The sequence below is a fragment of the Canis lupus genome, chromosome 6, assembly GCF_003254725.2.
Source record: "Canis lupus dingo isolate Sandy chromosome 6, ASM325472v2, whole genome shotgun sequence".
In the NCBI taxonomy this organism is placed as follows: Eukaryota; Metazoa; Chordata; class Mammalia; order Carnivora; family Canidae; genus Canis; species Canis lupus.
Window position 1 is genome coordinate 39,280,923 of NC_064248.1, and position 18,830 is coordinate 39,299,752.

The following is an 18,830-nucleotide window of genomic DNA, read 5'->3' on the forward strand; positions in this document are numbered from 1 at the left end:
TGGGTCCTTGAAGCTGTTGGGGTCTGACACCCGGTGGTCTACCTGCGCAGGGCCCACACAGGGAGACCCCGGGGTTGTGTGGCTCACTGGGCCTCGCTGCGGCCTGTGGGTCACGGCCCGCTGGTCATCACGGCTCCTTCCCCACGTCCCGGGGTGAGGCCGGGACTCCAGTCATCCACCCCAGGGTCCGAGCCATGTGTGCACCTTGGGGCCCAGAACCTGACCTCGGGGCCACCTCAGTTCTGCCCTGAGACGCAGGGCTCGACGATACTGTGGCGCTGGCCATGGGGTGTTGTTCCCCTCTGACCCGGCTCAGCCCCGCGTCAGCCCTGTGGGGACAGCCCAGGACCTCAGGGAGCGGCCACAGCACCCTTGCTGCTCCTCTGGAAGGGCCGGGCCAGGTGGGGGTGGGCCCTTGGGTGCTGGTGCCATTGGCTCGGCTGCCCAGGGAAGGCCGCAGGGACCCCGGGGCACCATCTGGGTGGGGGCTCCAGCCCTCGCGGAGGCCCTGCCTGGCTGGACAGCGCAGGGGCTCTAAGGTGAGAAGCGGCCCTGCCCTGGAGAACGTCCCCTCCTGTGGGACCGGTGGAGGCGCTTCCTCCTGTGCTTGGCTGGTCTGCTGGCGCGCAGGGAACGGCCCAGCCCACCAGGAGCTGGCACCCCTGCGCCTGGTGCCCCGCACATGTCCTCGCTCCAGTCTCCAGGGACGGTGGACATGCCACTTCGTGCAGCAAAGGCCGCCATCGCCACCGCAGGCCCGGGCACGGCGGCTGGGGGCTGTGTGGCACGCCAGGGCTGGTCCAAGCCCTCCGCCTGGGCTCAGCAGCCGCTGGACACCCCCAGTGCCAAGCGTCCACTGCAACGTGGGGCCAGGTGGCCGTGCAAGGGGCTGTGGGTTGGCCCTTCCTGCAGCCGCGGGAGCCCGGGCAGCCCGGCCATGCACCTGTGCCCCTGGGGCTCAGGCGAATCTCCGGGTGAGGATGAGGCTCTCCCCGAGAGGGCTCGCCCTTCCCAAGGGCCCGTGTCCCCCGTGCCCCCAGGCCGCCTCTATTCTGGCCTCTGCCGCAGGCCCGCGGTCGGTGGAGCAAGGGGACCTGCCCTGGCGCAGCCACGGGAAGACTGGCCTCAGAGAGCCAGGCCCGGTCCGATCCTGCGGGCACAATCTTGGTGCTTTTTTCTGCCTGACCAGAGACCAAGTAGGAAACCCCAGCCTAGGACAAGGAAATCTTGTTTTGTTTTAAAGATTTTATTTATTCATTCATGAGAGACACACAGAGAGAGGCAAAGACACAAGCAGAGCGAGAAGCAGGCTCCATGCAGGAGGCCGACTTGGGACTCGATCCCAGGACCCCGGGGTCACACCCTGAGCTGAAGACAGATGTTCAACTGCTGAGCCACCCAGGCGTCCCTGGGACAGAGAATTTTAGAGTAGGGGACACACCAGAGCAGATAAAGGTTTAGGAAGAGGAATGTGGGCAGCACAGTGTGGGGTGGGTATCTGGACGAAGGAGGCCTGAGCCTGGAGACCAGGCAGGGTGCTACTGCACTAGTCCCAGCCGTCAGTGATTGTCCACAAAGCACAGCCTGAGGGAGTAAAGGAGGGAGACGGGCATGAGAGGGATCGAAGCAGCAGATGTGAGGTCTCAGCTGGGGCGTCAGTGAATCGTCCCCACCCTGGCCCCTCCCGAGCCCGAGCCACATTCAAGGTGAGCCCAGGAAGGAGTCCAGCAGGTGGAGGCTGAACTCTGGCTTTTGTCACTGACGGGGCTCGGTTGGGGTATGACGGCCTGAGGGGACCCTGGGTTCCTGGAGAGACGCACTTTCCCAGAATCACTGCCCTTACAGGTCCAGCTGGGTGCTGGGGGCCGGGGCCAGGCCAAGGGATGCAGGCGTCCCGAGCCTCCTGCGGCCTGCTGGGACCCCTGCAGTGGGGCTGGGGAGACTGAGGCCCTTGGGCTGCCGGGCTGCGCCCCACACAGGCCCCAGCACCTGCTCCCGGCCAGCTCCGCTGTGGGCGGTGCCAAGCCCTCTGGGGCTCCCCCCCCAGCCCTGTTGTCAGGCCTCGGTCCCCGGGGAAAACACTCTGTTCTTCCTAAGGCCTGGACCTGCCCGTCCCCACGCCCCCATATTGATCTTCCTGGGGGAAAATCAATAGCCCCAATATGTCAGCTCTCAGGTGGCACTACCGCCAACCAGTCCTGGCACTGGGCACACCAGGGCTGGGCCCTCCCCCCCGTCAGCGAGGCATTAGACCCCAGAGAGGTTCGTCTGTGTGCTTTGAGATAATGAAGGTTGAGGTGTTGGCTCGGCTCTGGGGGGGGGGGGGTGCAGGCTGTGGGTGGTGCTGGCGGCCGGGGGCACCTGTCACCCAGCACCTGCTGGGGGCGCCTCAGGAGCAGGGTGTCGGGGATCCCTGGGTGGCGCAGCGGTTTGGCGCCTGCCTTTGGCCCAGGGCACAATCCTGGAGACCCGGGATCGAATCCCACGTCGGGCTCCCAGTGCATGGAGCCTGCTTCTCCCTCTGCCTGTGTCTCTGCCTCTCTTTCTCTCTCTGTGACTATCATAAATAAATAAAAAATTAAAAAAAAAAAAAAGGAGCAGGGTGTCGGCTGAGGGGCTCTGGCCTGGGCTGCTTGCTGCCTGCACCCGAGTCCCGGGCCGCCGCCACGGAGCACCAGCACCGGGCATTTCCCACAGTGGGAAGCGCTGCTCCATCGGGGGCCAGGTCCGAGGTGAGGGTGTGGGCAGGCCGCCCTCCGCAGGCCCAGGGAGGCTCCCTTCCAGGCCTTTCTGCCCGCCTTGGGGTGGCTGGCAATCCCAGCTGCTCCCCGGCATGTCTCCACCTGCCGGCCGTGGCCTCCCCAACGTGTCCTCTTCGGAAGACAGCAGTCCCTGGATCTGGGCCTGCCTGGCCCCGGGGACCTCCTTTGACCTTCCCCTGCAGAGACCCTATTTCCAAATAAAGTCATGTGCTGAGGCTCCAAGTGAGCGTGAATTTGGGGGCACAGAGCTCAGCCCGGTACAGCAGCCTGCCGCGTCCCGCGTCCCACCCGGAAGGAGGCTCCAGCCTAGTGTGGGGGGGCCAGCGTCCCTCCCATCGGCTGGCACAGGGGGAGCTGCTGGGTGCATCTGGAGTCTGGGCTTGTCCGCACCCTGTGGGTTCAGAGGCGGCTACAGAACAGTCGGCTCTGTCGCGAGCCTCCGTGGCCCCGCGGCGGCCCGGTGCACTGCTGTCCTCGCAGGTCGCTTCCATCCCACAGGAGGGCCCGCGGCCAGCCCCAGCCCAGCATGGACTCTATCCCCGCCCCCCTCCTCGCGCTCTGTTTCAGGTAAATAAAATCTTTAAAAAAAAAAGAAAGATGCTACAGGACCTGTCTCTCGCATAGTGCTTTCACCCACCGCTGAGGCCAAGGGGCAGCAGCAATTGGGGACAGAGGAGGGGTCATTTGGACACATGGATTTGTTTTTTTTTTTTTTTTAAGATTTTAGATTTATTTTTTATTTATTTGACAAAGAGACCACAAGCAGGGGGAGCAGCAGAGGGAATGGGGGGGGTGGCAGGCTCCCCATGGAGCAGGGAGCCCACTGGGGAGTCCATCCCAGGACCCCGGGATCACCACCTGATTCCCCCCAGGGTGCCCCTTGTTAAGATTCATGTACTTGAGAGAGTGCACATGCGCACATGTGCGGCAAGGGGGGCAGAGGGACGGGGAGAGGGAATCTCAGGTGCATTCCCTGCTCACCAAGAGCTTGACCCACGGCCCTGTGGGTGCCCCCAGATTTGCTTGCTCTGGACTGTGAGCATGCCCCACTACTCCCAGACCCTAGCCAGGGTGCCCCGAGGGCCCGCGGCAGTCGGGGGGGGGGGGGCCTCCGCCGCCTCCAGGCCGTCCCATCCCCCATGGTACGGGGACCAGCATGCCAGGGGAGCACCCGGCAGGCCAGCCACACCTGCGGACGCGCAGGCTCAAGAGGCTAGGTCACTTGTCCCAGGTCTTGTCACCCATCCTTCCCTCCCCCCACCCCGTGTGCCCTCCAGCATCCTCCAGGCGGCCGCTGCGGCCTCAGCGGGCAGCTCCACCAGAACCTCTGAGTGCTGATTTCCGCGCTGGCCCTTCCTGCCACAGCAGGAGTCCCCCCTGCAGGGTGCCCGGCTTTCCCGAGCACCACTTGGCTCGGCGGTGATTGCAGGTGGGCTTCCGAGGCCGAGGCCAAGGAGAGAGAGGAGGTCTCTATAAAGACCTGATGCGCGCGGGGAGCTACCTTAGAGGCCTCCCCAGTCAGGACGCCTGCCCACACCTGCGTCACACGTGTGCTCTGTGACCGAGGGGCCGCATTCCTCAGTGTTAACACCACAGCTCTCGCCTATACCCTAACCTGCAACCTTCTGAGCTTTTACAAGATCTAAACCTGCACAAGACTCGTGCAGACAGTTCACTGTGCAGCGCACTTCCTCCCCCCAGAAGGTCCGCTTCCCGGCAGCTCTCCTAACTCGGATCCGGATCAAACTCTCGATTTTCTTCTTATCGTGGGCTGCTCTCTCTGGCAAGGCTGCGCGGCCGGGGTGGAACAGGTGGGGTGGGGCCCAGGGAGGGGGACCCGGCACACAGGTGCCTCTGTTGACACAGCAGCTCCAACACGGTCCTGGGCTGGGAGCGGAGCTGCCGCGGGCAGGAGGGGCCGTTCCGGCGTGCGGGGGCCTCCCAGATGTTGCTGAGCTGGGAACATCTACAGCCGCCACCCTGGCCCCACAGTCCGGGCTGTCCCCGGGCGGGGGCGGGGCCCGGGCGCAGGTGCAGGAAAGGGGAGCTCCAGGGGCACGGATGCCGCGTGCGGACGCAGCGAATCTGCTGGAGACACCGAGGCACCCCCTGCACGACCGTGACGATGCCCGGACGCCCCGCGGGGTCTTCCGCCAGGAAAGCGCAGCAGAGCCAAGGCGGGTGTGCTCCGAGGACGAGAGCTCCAGCAGCCCCCCTCGGGGCAGAGCGGGAGCCCCGGGACAGCCCGCGGTCACGGTCCCCGCCCCCCCCGGACCGTGCATGAGCCTGCTGCAGCCCGGGACCGGCCCGAGGTGGAGCACTGCGCCTGGACGCCGTTCCGCAGCGGCCCGGAGCTCCGGGGTGCATGTGGCGCCCGCGACCTCGCTGCAGCCGGACTCAGCACCCGGGCACCGCAAGGCTCCGTCCCCGCCGGCCAGCGGGCGAACTACATTTCCCGGCATGCCCTAGCGGCCAGCCTGGGACGGCCGGCTGCGACGGAAGAGGCCGCCTGAGAGCACGCGTCATTTCCGCCGCGCGAGGGGGCCCACGTTCGGGAGTCGTGAACGGAGGCCTCGAACGGCGTCCGGTTTCCGGTTTCGCGCGTCGGAAGTGACGCAAGCGGGCCGCGCCGCTGAGTGCGGAGGCCGGGTCGCGATGAGCGGCGTCCTGTGCGCGCCAGCGGCCGGGTGAGCGGGGCGGCTCGTCGGGGGCGCCGAGGGCGGGGGCGGGCGGCGGGCGCGCTCACGGCTGTCTCTGTTCCAGGGCCGTCCGGGCGGCGAGGTTCGTGCGCTGGGCTTCCCGAACCCCGCGGTCGCCGCGCGCCACCGAGGGCGAGGAGGAGGACGAGGCTGACCGCCCCATCCAGTTCTCGTCCAGTAGGGCGCACCCAGCGCGCTGGTCGGTGCAGCACTCCCTGGGGCAGGGGCAGCAGCGGCCCTGGTGGCGGGTGCTGCCCTTCAGCCTGACCCTCATGGCCTTGGTGGTCTGGTGCTTCCTGCGGCAGGAGACCGGCACCGACCGGTGGTTGAGACGGGTGCTGGGCGAGGAGGCGGCGGAGCCCGCGGACAGCGCGCGGGAGCCCGGAGCTGCGGCCGGGGAGCGGGCGCGCAGCTAGCGGGGTGCTCGCGGAGGCCGCCCCGCGCGGACCGAGCGCCCCGGCGTGGAGCACCCGAGCGCCGCCCGGCGCCCGCGGCCGAAGGACGGGTCCTTTTCAGATCCGCAGTGGAGGTTTTACCCGCCTCGTGTGCTGCCGGGTCTGCGGCGCGCCCCGCTGCAACAGCATCCCGTTTCCAGGGCCAGCCGGGTGACACTGGGGAGCCAGGTGGTGCGTCACCCGCCTTCCGAGACCGTCGCGGGCCGGCCTCACAGCTCGCGGCCTACCGGAGTGCGTAGATTGGATGTCACTTTCATGGACTAACAACCTGACACTTTTGATTTGGTCACGTGGCATTAAGCCAGTCCTCTTCCCCTCCCTCCTTTTTGCATCTTATTAAAAAAAAAACATACACACACCAAAAAACCAAAAAGGGAGGCTGTTTGAGTCCTTTTCAGTTCCTTCGTTTTTTTTTTTTTCCCCAGAGTAAGTAGGAACCGAGCAAAGAAGTCTCCGTGGTATTTGTGGGATTTACACCTGATCTTAGCCAAAAGGCCGAGAAGCGATTTTTGTGGGATTTACAAACAGTGCCAGAAATGATGAACTTTCTCAGCTCTACAGATTTTTTTTTATTTTTAGCAAGGTAACAGTTTTCTGAGTAGAGTTGAGACTGAGAAGTATGTCTTTTGAGAAACTGCAGGGAGTGTTTTTAGGCATCTAAATGATCACACTCTCAAGGACTGCTTAGTAAGAAACTGCAATTGTGAATTAAATGCAAGATGCACACAAGGAAGCTTGTATTTGCTTAGGCCTCTCGTGGAAGGCTTCTTGTCCGCACGTCTCTGGTGCCAAAGTCACCTGGAGAGTTCTTTTCTTCAGGTGTGTGAAGCTGCTGGCTCCCTGGCAGTGTGCTGGCTTCCCCGGGGTCTCCGCATCCCTCCCACCTCATAAATCATGCTTGGCAGGGAAGTGGGATCCATACAAGTATGTCCCTTACTGAAAGACAGACCAAGGTGTGGAAAGATTGACCTGACGTAGCTCAGGCTGCATTGTTTTCCTGGCAGGAACAAATATCCGAGCCGTCCCTTCTCTATGTGAACATGTGGTTATCTGTTTGATGGGGAACTGTTCTGTTTGAGCAACAGTCATTGAAACCTGAACCCTGATTTTTCTCTCTCTGGTTCCTGCAGAGAATAAAAAAAGGTCAGACCTAATAAAAATCATTTTTTGTTTTAATTAAAATTCTCATAGGACAACAGCCATGTGGTTTATTTGGAAAAGTTAGACACTGTGATAAGCAGAAGGAAGAGAATCGGAAACCGTAATAATCCCGCCACCTAGAGAAAAACACGTGGAAACTTGTTGACTTTTCCCGATTGTTTTTTGTGCTTATAAATACACAGCTTTTCAAAACACTGGGGTGGGTAGTACTGCTTTTGGTGCTGTAGTTGGGATTATGTGGTTTGGGACGTGTGGCTTCAGACGTGGGTGGGCCTTGTCACCAGCCAGAGGAGGCAGAGGAAGACTGAGGCCAGCTGGCCACAGTGAGCCGGCCCCGCCAAGGGGCAGCAGCACAGCAAGTGGACGTGTCACTAAATCCTTTGTCTTTCCTCTGTTTTTGTACTGTGCTCATCTTGCTCAGCCACGCGGTCTTCGGGCTCACCAGCATTGGGGGTTTCTGCTCGGAACCTGTCTGCCCACTCCATGGGCTCTAACTTATTTTAATTTGCTTTTTAAGAAAATTTTTAATTGCGAGCCAGGTTGAACATTTTCAAAAATGTCTCCTGCCACATATTCACCAAACTGTGTCCTGGGCCCAGGTTCTCCCTCCTGCAGTGCACGTCCTGCCCCCCCACGGGTCCGTTGAGCCAGGACCCTGCAGCTGGGGCTTGCTCCCCTGCGAGCCCCCCACCCTCCCGCTGACGCCACCTGGACCCTCAGCCGCTCGCGGTTTTTTTTTTTTTTTTTTTTTAAGAGTCCGCCTTATTGATCCATAATCCACATGCTGTTCCGTCTCTCACTTAAAGTGTACAATGAAAAACAAGTTTCGTACGCTCACTTGGGGCAGCCGAGACCACGATCTAATTTGGGGCCCCGTTCGCACCCCTCCGAGGACAGCAGGGTGGCCCTCGGCTGTGGCCCGCGTCTCGCACATGCGGCCCCAGGCAGCCGCGTCCAGCCCCTGCGGCCCCCGCTCCCAGCCGGGCTCGGGGCGCGAGATGCCCGCGCGGGGGACCTGCCGCAGGGCGCCACAGGGCGAGCCGGAGCCGAGGGAGCGCGGGGGGAGGGCCGGCGGGGGGCGCAGGGCGCGGGTCGTGCCCCGGGGGCGGGGCGCGGAGCTGGGGGCGTGTCCCCGCGCAGCCGGACCGTAGCCGGGTCTGTGTGGGGTCGGCGGGGCGGGGCGGGGCGGGGGCGCGGGGGGCTCGGCGCGGGGGGAGATCCGGAGGGGCGGGGGCGGGCCCGCCTGGCGCATGCGCGCTGCATTGTTTTGACTGAAAATGCCGTCGGTTTCGAAAGCGGCGGCGGCGGCGCTGAGCGGGTCCCCCCCGCAGACGGAGAAGCCGACCCACTACAGGTCAGTGGCCGCGCGGGCCGCGGCGGGGCGGGGGCGGCCCCTGCGCCTCCCGGCCGGCGCCCCGCGCCCCTGGGCCTGGGGCCCCGCGCCGCCCCCGCCCCCGCCCCCCGCCCGGCCTCGGAGGGGCGCCTGCCCCGGGGCGGGAGACGGCACCGCGGGGTCGCACCTTGGGGGGCGGGGGCGGGGGCGGGGGGAGCGCGGCCGCCTGGACTCGGGCTGCCTCCCTGGGTCGCGGCGGGCCTGGGTCGCTTTGCGGCGCCGGGGCCCGGGGGCGGGGTGGGGGCGCCCGTGAGTCGAGGAGGGGTCGCACCTCGGGCCGGGGTGGCTGGCTGCCTGCGCCCCGAGGAACGCTCCGGGACGGGGGCGGCCGTTTGGGGTCACCCGCCTGCAGAGGGGCGGCCGCTCCTGAGGTTGGGGCACCCGGCTTGCGGGGTCCGGTCCCCGCCCTCGAGTCCCCGAGGCCGCCCGCCGGCGGCGGTGGCGGCGGAAGCGACCCGCAACGCTGTTTGTCTTTTTAGGTATCTAAAGGAGTTTAGGACAGAGCAGTGCGCCCTGTTTGTGCAGCACAAGTGCGCCCAGCACAGGCCATTTACCTGTTTCCATTGGCATTTCCTAAATCAGCGCCGGCGCAGACCGCTTCGCAGGCGGGACGGCACGTTCAACTACAGCCCGGACGTGTACTGCTCCAAGTACGACGAGGCCAGCGGCGTGTGCCCCGACGGCGACGAGTGAGTGAGCGCCGCGCTCCGCAGCCTGCCGCGGCCGCCGGTGGGGGGCAGGCTGTGGCTGCCTCGGCCTGCAGTCTGGGGCCCCCTTGCAGGGTGCACAGCCGCTGCCCCGCCCACGTTCCACCCAGTTCCCCATTCCCCGCGTTCTCCGCCTCGGAACCCACCCTGGTGAGGCGCAGCTTTCGGCTGGTCGGCTGTTTTCCGACCCACGAATGTGCTGGAATGCTCGCTCACACCGCGCCAGTCGTGTCGCGATCGTCATCTTTCCTGCGGGTTGCGTATCTAACCTCTTAAAGATGGTTGGGACAGTTGTCCCCTTTGCGGGCTGCCATTTCCCGAGCGCTCTTCGAGCCTAAGAAACCGAGGTTCTGTTTTGGTTGGGTTTTTTCTTACAAGTTTCTCCGTGGTGTTACGAACAGATGTATTTATTTAGCAACATGGAAACTGGGAAACAGGCAAGCGCAGTCAGTGTGTGCTCCCGAGCGTGCAGGATTCGGTGGCCCGAGCTGTCGCTCTTCTCTCCTGGGCTGTTCACGGCCGAGCTCGGCTGTGCGCGGCCGTGGGGTAGCCACACCCGGCTCCGGGGCTCAGAAGCAGCTGGTGCCCTTCTGTTCAGACCCGGCGCTGGTGTGGGGCGTCTGTGAGGCTCCCCCTGCAGCCTGCAGCAGGAGCTGGCGCTCCGGGAATGCTCCCCGTCCAGGGCTGCTGTCCCCTGCTGAACGGAGAGCAGAGTGGTGTCCCTGGCCCTTTGTTTTCCAGACTTGCTCGGGCCGGGCAGTAACCTTTTCATCCCTGATGGTGTCATGAACTGTATGCGCTTCCTGAGCGATTTCTGGTTCCATACCGGGTAGTTAAATGGGCTCGTCGTCAAGGCAGCCTGAAGCTTGCTGAAGTAACGTGCCCAGCTCCTCCTCCGTTAAGACCGTGTTATGCTTCTTTGAAGTTTTAAAATTTTATTTATTTGACAGAGAGAGAGAGAGGAAGAGAGAAAGAGGGGGAGCAGCAGAGGGAGAAGCAGGGAGCCCGATGCGGGCCTCGATCCCAGGACTCCGGGATCGTGACCTGAGCCGAAGGCAGACGCTTAGTGACTGTGCCACCCACGCCTCCGCTTCTGTAAAGTTTTAAAAGGATGTTGTTTCATTGCTTCCCGAGCTGATGTTTTTTGAAAACATGTCCTCACAAGAGATGTGTTTGCCTCGCTGAAGCCTGGCATCAGTCACCCCCCCGAGCCTTGGGTCCCAAGTCACTGATGGGGGGGGCCACTGCTGCTTGACCCTTGTGTGGGGATTTAGCCACCGGCATGTCTGACCCCATCCCCGAGCCCAGTACAAGGGACCGACTGGCAGTATTCACTGATGCTTTTCATGCATGTGCACAAAGCGTGTCTGGACAGCTATTCAGGGCTCCAGAGTCTGGATGTCCTGGTATTGACTCGGCCCCTTTGCTGGACATCAGGCAGCATCCAGTCCTCACAGGATGAAGCATCTGCAGCCGACACCCACCTGCATGGTCGTTTCAGCCGGGCTCAGTAATTGAATAATACGGTTGTTTGTTACAGAAATAGTAACCTGTGGTCTAAGTGACGCGGAGGCCATCACAGAATCAGAATGAGTGGAAGTGCGGTGCTTGGTAGACGTTTTGCGGGTGCGTCCTGTGGGCAGGCACGCGAGTGTGAGTAGACTTTGCCAGTTGTCCTGAGCCTCAGCCCTTTAGGAAGTGCCTGGCAGGGCGATGCCTCCCCTCTGGATCTGTCCTTAGTCGCTGCTGCTCAGCTCCATGGGAGAGGGACTTTCTCATCCCCTGCCGTGGGGTGGCCCCAAGTTTGACCCATCAGTCTACGTATTCTGATCATGCAGTATCGTCGGGGAATTTGTAAGTAGATGCTCCCTTTCAGAGCCAGGACAGAACCTTCCCCTTGTTTCCGTCTGTGGATTCTCAAAAGTTCCGCTTGGGGCACATGTCTTACCAACTGTTGTTTTAAGACACGAACAGTACAAGAGAGCAAAACCCTCCAGCGTCGTCCGTGATACAGCATCCAGCATTGTTCTCCGTGCAGGCTGAGCTGTGGGGTGGGACAGGATGCCCCCAGGAGGTTTGGGGCCCCTACCAGCTCCACCTTCACTAGGCTGCCAGTTGCCTCCCCTTGCTGTCACCCCTTCCCTCTCACCATCACCCCTCCCTCCAGGGCCCCCCTCACCCCCGTGGCGCTCCCAGTGTCACCTTGACCTCCCGTTGTCATCTCCCCTCCGCAGGGGCGCCCCTACCATCACCCCCTTTTCTTGTTGGGCATGCCCCCTTTGGCCAGGCTGGCCCTGGCTCCCAGGCGCCTCCCTGACCTGCTCTGGTGGACCTGCCCCTTCCAGGGCCCGCGATGCGGGCTTCCGCTGCGAGTTGGGGCTGCGGCTGCGGGCCTTCCCACCTGTGGGACCCATCTCAGGTACTCCTTGGCCCGGCTTCAGGGAAGGCGACTCCTCTGCGGTGGGTTTTCATCCTCTGGGATGTGGCTCCGTGCTGGAAGCTGCTCGGGGACAGCCACTGGGTGCCGACGACCCCAGCTCCCCCCCAGGGCTAGTGCCGGTGGTCGCACCTGGAACCGGGGTGTGCTTGGCCCTCCAGCTGCCCGAGATCACGTGTGCGCCCCGGGGAGGGTCAGGTGCCTTCGCAGAGGTGGGCTCCGAGGGTAAAGAGCGTGGGGCTGCCCAGGGGTCTGCGGGGAGAACAAGCCCCCCCAGCCATTTAAGGTACAAGGTGGTGACCTCCGCCGACCTCCTCCTGCACCCCGTCCCTGGCCAATGGCCCTCCAGACCCAGTTACAGATCTCCTGGCCTGGGAGGACGCGGGCCCGACCCCTGCCCGTGGCCCTGTCCTTGCAGGGCTCTCCTGGCGGGCCTGGCTCTCCCCACAGCCCCCTCCTCCCTGCCCCTGGGGTATCCGGGGACACAGGCCCTGGGCCAGGCTGCTCGCTGGGTCACAGTCTCCCGCGCCACCCCTGCCTCCAGGCTGACGCTTGTGTGGAAAGGCGCCCTTGTGTGCGTGGTCCGTGGCCCTCGGCTTTGGGCGTGTTTCGCTGCAGGGTAGCTGGTCTTACAGAACTCTGCTCAGGCTTCTGGGCTGAGGCGAAGGCCAAGGGCAGGTCCTGAGCGTCAGCCGAATAGTCGGCAGCCGAAGGTGGGGGTGATGTGTTAGCCAGCTGGAGGGGATTGTGGTGGGAGAGCCCTGGAGAGTGGAGGCGCAGGGGTGGAGGAGGTGACTGGAGGAAGCCCCCGGCACAGCCCCCCCAGGCCAGTGGAGCCTCGGTCTTCCAGGGCGGTGGCAGCTTTGTGGGCACAGAGGAAGGACATGGGCCTGCTGCTGGCCCTGAGGGTCCCTGTTAGGTCACTGCCCTGGCTTGGGGGCCCAGAGATGGGGTGCAAGGCTGAGGGGATGGGCACGGTCAGCATTCTCCCCAGAAGCCCCAGCTGTCCACCCCCTGGCTCCTGCCCCCCGTTGTCTTTGCCCACGGGCCTTCTCTTCGTTCGGATTTGTCATCACCCGTGTTCCGTGACCGCCGGGCAGCCTGACCTGTTCCATTTTGCACCCCAGTTATTTTTGTGCTGTGTTCTGGTGTCCCTCACCTCTGTGTGAGCCCCTTGGGTGCCGGCAGGGAGTCGGGTTGCCCTTGAGTGTCCCTTAAAGCCCAGCAGCACTGCCCCGCCATGGTGGCCCCAGAGCACCAGCAGCAGCGTGAGCTGGGATCCTCCTGCAGGTGGGATCCGAGGCGCCCACGTGGACCTAGATCACCGTTTCCGGGCTCTTGATGCACACCCCTTGTGCTCTGGGCCGGTGCTAACACCCAGTGGGTGTAAGCTTGGTGGCCCCTCTGCCTTGCTTGGCCGACCCACCTTGGCGGTTCTACTCTTGTTTCAGGCAAGGGTTGCCAGAGGGAGGGGGACAAGCTCGGGTTCCCTGGAGGTGTGGGGGCAGTGTTGAGCCTCTGGTCTGTTCATCCCTACAGCCCCAGCCCGGTTCATGGTTTCCAGAGCATGTGCCCCTACATGAGGCCTTTGATGGAACCGCATTTTAATTACATGGGGCCACCAACCGTGGCAGCTGGCTTGAGAACCAAGGGCCTCACCTGATTGGTGCTGGGTGGAACGAGTCACACCCGGGGAGATCTTTCAGGGGTAGGACTGGGCTCTGGGCTCCGTGAAAGCAGGGCAGGCAGTCCACGTGGCACCACTTTTCATGACAGCCTCAGCCACTTGGCTGCCCCAAACCCAGTCACAGACCAGGGCGTTGTGCACACGCAGAGGAGAGTGAGGAGGGGGGCGGTCAGGGTGCAGCAGAGCCGGGCAGGGGGAGAGCAGGGGTGGGGGTATCCGGGCGCAGCTGAGCCGGGCAGGGAAGGTGGCCTGGACCCCGGACGCCTGCACGGAGGAGCCGCTCGCACCCGCTGCCTCTGCTCCCCGGGGACGCAGTCCCATCTTGGACCTGCAGGTGTGACGTGGTGACACCTCTTCCGATCTGTGCAGCGGGGCCTCCCTGCGTCCTCCCCTGCCCTGTGTCGTGTGGGTCCCTGGGGGACCGCCTGCTGTGCACCCGCCGTGCCCTGGGCCCGCCATCCGAGGGCGTCCCGTCCGTCCCCCCGGGTCCCGGGTGCGGTGTGTCCGCTGTGACCGGCAGCAAGGCCCGCTGGGACGTGTGCCTGCTCCTGCCTGAAGGGAGCAGATCCCCGCTCCTGAGCCAGCATCCGCTATGTGCTCCACACTCCACTCGCCGGCCCGGGCCCTGTCCCCCAGCCGCCCCGAGAGTGGCCGCGTCCAGCGTCTGTCCGTCAGTGCGCGGCTTCCCTGTGCGCGAGCGTCCTTAGGCTGCATTGCGGTGTAGGACATCAGGGTTTCCTCCTTTCCGAGGCCGGGGGGTGCCCTGTAGACACCCCCTCCATTGCTGACCTGCTCCCTGGCGCACATGTGGCCCCAGCGCTGCTCATCCTCCCAGAAGCCCCTCCACTGGCCTTTGTGGGTAGGTCCCCGGCCTGCACGCACCCCAGGGCTCGGGAAGGTCTGTGGCGCCCCTGCCCCTGCGAGGGCTGGGCCTGCCTTTCCTCATCGTAGGGGCGAGGGGCTGAGAGTGAGCGTGGCCGCGTGGCGGGAGTGGCCGCTGCTGGAGGGGACAGGCAGGGACAAGCTCCCTCTCACCTCTGCGTGCACATCCCCTTTCCGTGTCTATGGCTCCCGTCTGGAGGGACCGACCTGCAGGTGGGCTTGGAACCCAGCTCCCCGGGTGCCGGCCGCCCCCCCCCCCCCCGCCTGAGCCCTGTGCTGCCAGGGAGCCCCGTGGACCCCCCTGGGAGTGAGGGGCTGGTGCCCCCCATGACTCTGCCCCTCCCCTGCTTCACCCTGGTCCCCCCAGCATCCCCTGCACCTTGCCGGCCCCCGCCTTCCCTCAGGGGGTCCCCAGAAGCCCCTGTTGCGGGACGGGGTGACCGCCAACCGCTCATCGGATGACGCTGGTCAGGAAAGCGAGGGACACGGCTGCATCCAGAGGCAGCTTCGCGTTCCCGCGTTTAGAGCCCGATTAGGGAAGATTTTCGGGGAAAGTTGGGGTCGTGTTTTTCTTCCGTGTGTAGTTGAGGGCTCTGTGGGGGTCGGGGTGCCCCGGGAACAGGCCTCGAGTCCAGTGGGGGTCTTGCCCAGGTGGCACTCCTGCGGTGACAGCAGGCGTTTGGCCAGCTTCTGACGGGGAGGGGGCAGGTCGGCGCGGAGGGCGTCCCCCTGCCCTGAGGCCTCAGGTGGTCCGTGTCTGCCCGTCTGCCTCCCAGGTGTCCGTACCTGCACCGGACGACGGGGGACACCGAGCGCAAGTATCACCTGCGCTACTACAAGACAGGCACATGCATCCATGAGACAGACGCCCGGGGCCACTGCGTGAAGAACGGGCTGCACTGCGCCTTTGCCCACGGCCCGCTGGACCTGCGGCCGCCCGTGTGCGACATCAGGTGTGTGGGGCAGGGGGCGCCGGCCATCCCCCGGGGCTGCAGGCACCGTTGCCTGAAGCCGCTCCGTCTTCGGCCTTGAGCTCGTCCCTGACGAGAAGGTGTCCTTCCCTTGGCCTCATTGCTCCGGGAGCTCGTGGGGCTGAGCGCCAGGTGCCCTCGGGCGGGTGGGGGGGCGGCGAGTCCTCCCTAAACAGCTCCGACGGCAGTGGATCCAGGGCGCAGACTGTAGTCCTGGGTCGGGGATGCGCCCCAGGGCCACTGGCCCTGTGCCTCTCGGGCGGTCCGCGGCATGTCAGCCTTGCGCGGTTCCCTCCCCTCGGGGAGGCCAGCTGACCCCCCCCCCCCCCCCCCGCTGTGTGCTCTGGTTGCAGGGAGCTGCAGGCCCACGAAGCCCTGCATAATGGCCAGCTGTGCGGCGGGGATGGCGTCCCAGATCTGCAGCCTGGGGTCCTGGCCAGCCAGGCCATGATCGAGAAGATTCTGGGCGAGGACCCCCGGTGGCAAGGTAACCCCAAGGCTGCTGCGGATGGTGGGCAGGGAGGCATTCGTCTGTTTGGAGAGTGGCCGCATGGTGGGCCTCGCTGCCTTCCCTTGTAGACTGGATGGGGAAACTGAGTCCCCAGTGGGGTACATCACCCCGGGCCCTCGGGGAGTGGCGGCCGGGTGGGATCTGCGCCCAGGCGTCTGGTCCGCACGGTTGCCCTGCCCTTCATGCTGGTGGAGTCAGCTGCCGCCCGGGGAGGGGTGGCGCAGCGGGCAGAGCGCCTCCCGGGCCTTCTCGTGCAAAGCTGGGCTCACGTGGACCTTGGCTTTCTAATTGGCAGGTTTCGTTTTGGGGACTTAGGTTTAGGGAAGGCTGCCGTAGCACAGGGCTCCCCCCCGCCCCGTTTGCACCCACTTGACACATGTTACAACCAAGGACCCGAGGTCCATATGCTGTCACCAGGTGGTGACCGCAGTTTCCCTTGGGCACGCCTGTCGCGCCCGCCCGAACAGCGACCTCCGGCTCGCGCTGCCGCCCCAGCTGCTGGTGACTGCGGGCCCTTGGCGCTGCTATGGTGGCTGTGCCTTCTCCACATTATCACGCAGCTGGAAACACCAGGGCGTAGCTCCTCAGACGGGCTGCTTCAGGCCCGCGCGGGTGCCGGGCTCCTCCCGGGCATCGTGGCGTGCCTGTCCCTTCTCACCCTAGGATGCTCGGGTGTGTGCAGAGCGCAGACGCGCCGCCCACAGGGCCAGAGCCGCGGCTGCGACAGCAGCGTCGCCTGCGCCAGGGAGCCCGTGTCTCCTGGTTGCTGCGAGCGGCTCTGCGGCCTTCGCGGAGCTCGGCAGACCCTGTATCCGCATGAGGCACGTGGTTGACACTCGGGAATCCGTGTTCTATGATTTCTATTTTCTTAAAATGGGCTTTTTTTTGTTCCCCAATCCCCTCCGCCCCTGCCCTGCCCTGCGGTTTCCCTCTCTTGTCCCGGGTGACGCATTTCAAATTGAACTGGCGTGGCTGGAGTTGGAGAGGGCCGCTGAGGCTCCCGGGCGGGGCAGCGGGGGCGGCAGGGGTGGGGGGCGGTTGTTAGCCAGCCCCAGAGTAGCACAATCTTTAGGAATCTCCTCTCATCGTTTCTTGCTTTTAAACAACCCCGGTGGTTTTTTGTTTGTTTTTGCTTTGATAGAAGTTGCAGAGAATGTGAAATTAACCATTAAAAAAATAGATCTAGGGACGCCTGGGTGGCCCAGCGGGTTAGCGCCACCTTTGGTCCAGGGTGTGATCCTGGAGACCCGGGGTCGAGTCCCATGTGGGGCTCCCTGCATGGAGCCTGCTTCTCTCTCTGCCTGTGTCTCTGTGCGTCTTGTGAATAAATAAAATCTTTTTTTAAAAAAAGTAAATAAATAAAAAGTAGACCTATTTTGGAGGCAGTTTTAGGTCCCACTGATGGGAAGGTGCAGGGAGTTCCGTGTGCACAGGTCCCCAGCACAGCAGGACATCTGTCCCCAGCCGACATGACATGCCCTCATTGCCCAAAGCCCCATCATCTACGTCAGAGTTAAAATGCACCATTTTAAAGTGTGTGTGTCAGGGCTTCTTGGTATGTTTGGTGTCGTGAGGCCTTCCCGTGAGCAGGTGTGAAGCCCCGGCATCCAGCAGCTCCCGCACCCCCGCGTCCTCCTCGCCCCACGGAGGCATCGCCTGGTCTGCTGATGTCTGAGCGAGCCCTGCGGTCCTCAGGGCTCCCCAGGCCATAGCGGGTGTGGGCGCCCCGCTCCTGATTGTGGCCGCGGGCACTTCCTCTGGGTGGCGCGAGCCGGGCTGCGGTGAGCTCGCGACCTCACACAGCCGCCTTCCCATGCGGACCCCGTGTTTCAGATGCCAACTTCGTGCTGGGCAGCTACAAGACGGAGCAGTGCCCGAAGCCCCCACGCCTGTGTCGCCAGGGCTACGCGTGTCCACACTACCACAACAGCCGGGACAGGCGGCGCAACCCTAGGAGGTTCCAGTACAGGTGAGCCCCGCGGAGCCCGCACCCCCCACCCAGACCCCACGGGGCGAGTTCTCTCCGCCGGTCGTTGAGGGCCAAGGGGGCGCAGATCCGTAGCCTCCAAGGGCTGCGTCCCGGAGGTCGGCTCCGGAGGGCGGGAGGAATTCACCAGGTACCAAAGGGAGAGCGGATGTGCCCCGTCGTCACCGTTGTCCCGTTTCCCACTGCGGGTGGTTTCCCCTGTGAACCTGAAGCCGTTACAGCAGCACCGCCAGCAGGCCCTGAGCAACGAGGATTTGGGCTGGCTTCCCACCGAGGGCTCAGATCCAGTGTGGACGTACCCCTGGGAGCAGAGGGGGGTGCTCCGCGCGGGGTGGGCCCGGCCTGTGTCCTCCAGGCCGCAGGAGGCCCGCCTGCCTCCCCACACATTGGCGTGGGCAGCTCTGGCTCAGCCTCACTCTTTGTTTTGTAAAGATGAAGACAGGCCCGTCCCTGTGCCCCCAGGTCCACCCCGTGTCCCAGCGTGAAGCACGGCGACGAGTGGGGCGAGCCCGCGAGGTGTGACAGCGGGGACAGCTGCCAGTACTGCCACTCGCGCGCGGAGCAGCAGTTCCACCCCGAGGTACGAGCCTGGGCCAGCGCGGGTCTCCTTGGTGTGCCGGGGAGTCCCTGGGACCACCCGCAGGTCCCATGATTTGCTAGAAGGACTCAGAGCTTGGCAGGCTGTGTGCCCAGGTAGGGCGGAGGTCAGCGGAGGGCGGGGTCCTGCGTGGGGTGGGGTCCCTGGGAGACTGGGCACCCGCGCCCAGCTCTGTCCCCAGGGAGGCATATGGGCACAGCCCCCGGGCCCTTGGGGTTTATTCGGGGTCATGTGGACGAGCCGCCCTTGGTTGCCGGCCCTCCGGGGGCTGAGCTGACAGCGGGTGGCCCGGCCCCCACCACAGATCACATTTACTACCCCGTGTGGTCCAAGCCGGGTAAACAGTCACTTCCCAGGCAGGCGTTCTGGGGCCCAGAGGCTGCCCCTCCGGAGCTGCTCAGGGCCAGGCCCTCCTTGGGAAGGCGCAGGTGGGGTCAGCTAACGTCTGCTGAGCAAACCAGGCCCTTGGATTCGTGTTGGAAACAAAGCAGCAGGGCCGCCGGGCGACTCAGGAGCCCTGGGCTCCAGGTTGTGGTCCTGCCTCAGTGACCCCTTCAGGACCCCAAGCTTTAGAACAACC

General features: G+C 64.2%; 2 protein-coding genes across 6 annotated transcripts in view; both read left to right on the top strand.

The window, feature by feature from the left end:
* The first annotated feature begins 5,313 nt into the window (after nt 1–5,313).
* C6H16orf91 (chromosome 6 C16orf91 homolog) lies at nt 5,314–7,112 on the top strand. Its single transcript, XM_025417062.3, has 2 exons — nt 5,314–5,449; nt 5,526–7,112. The coding sequence occupies exons 1-2, from the start codon at nt 5,418–5,420 to the stop codon at nt 5,875–5,877; spliced, it is 384 nt and encodes a 127-aa protein (XP_025272847.1). The 5' UTR covers nt 5,314–5,417; the 3' UTR covers nt 5,878–7,112.
* Nucleotides 7,113–8,293: 1,181 nt separating this feature from the next.
* Nucleotides 8,294–18,830, top strand: part of UNKL (unk like zinc finger) — a 29,657-nt gene continuing 19,120 nt past the window's right edge. For 4 of the 5 annotated variants that reach the window (XM_049111539.1, XM_025417067.3, XM_035717315.2 and 1 more), the window contains exons 1-6: nt 8,294–8,431; nt 8,950–9,159; nt 14,960–15,136; nt 15,508–15,641; nt 17,499–17,634; nt 18,115–18,232. In XM_049111539.1, coding sequence (XP_048967496.1) covers nt 8,355–8,431; nt 8,950–9,159; nt 14,960–15,136; nt 15,508–15,641; nt 17,499–17,634; nt 18,115–18,232 — 852 coding nt within the window. In that variant the 5' untranslated portion in view covers nt 8,294–8,354. The remainder of the gene's footprint in view (nt 8,432–8,949; nt 9,160–14,959; nt 15,137–15,507; nt 15,642–17,498; nt 17,635–18,114; nt 18,233–18,830) is intronic. The other variant, XM_025417069.3, reaches the window with a different exon arrangement.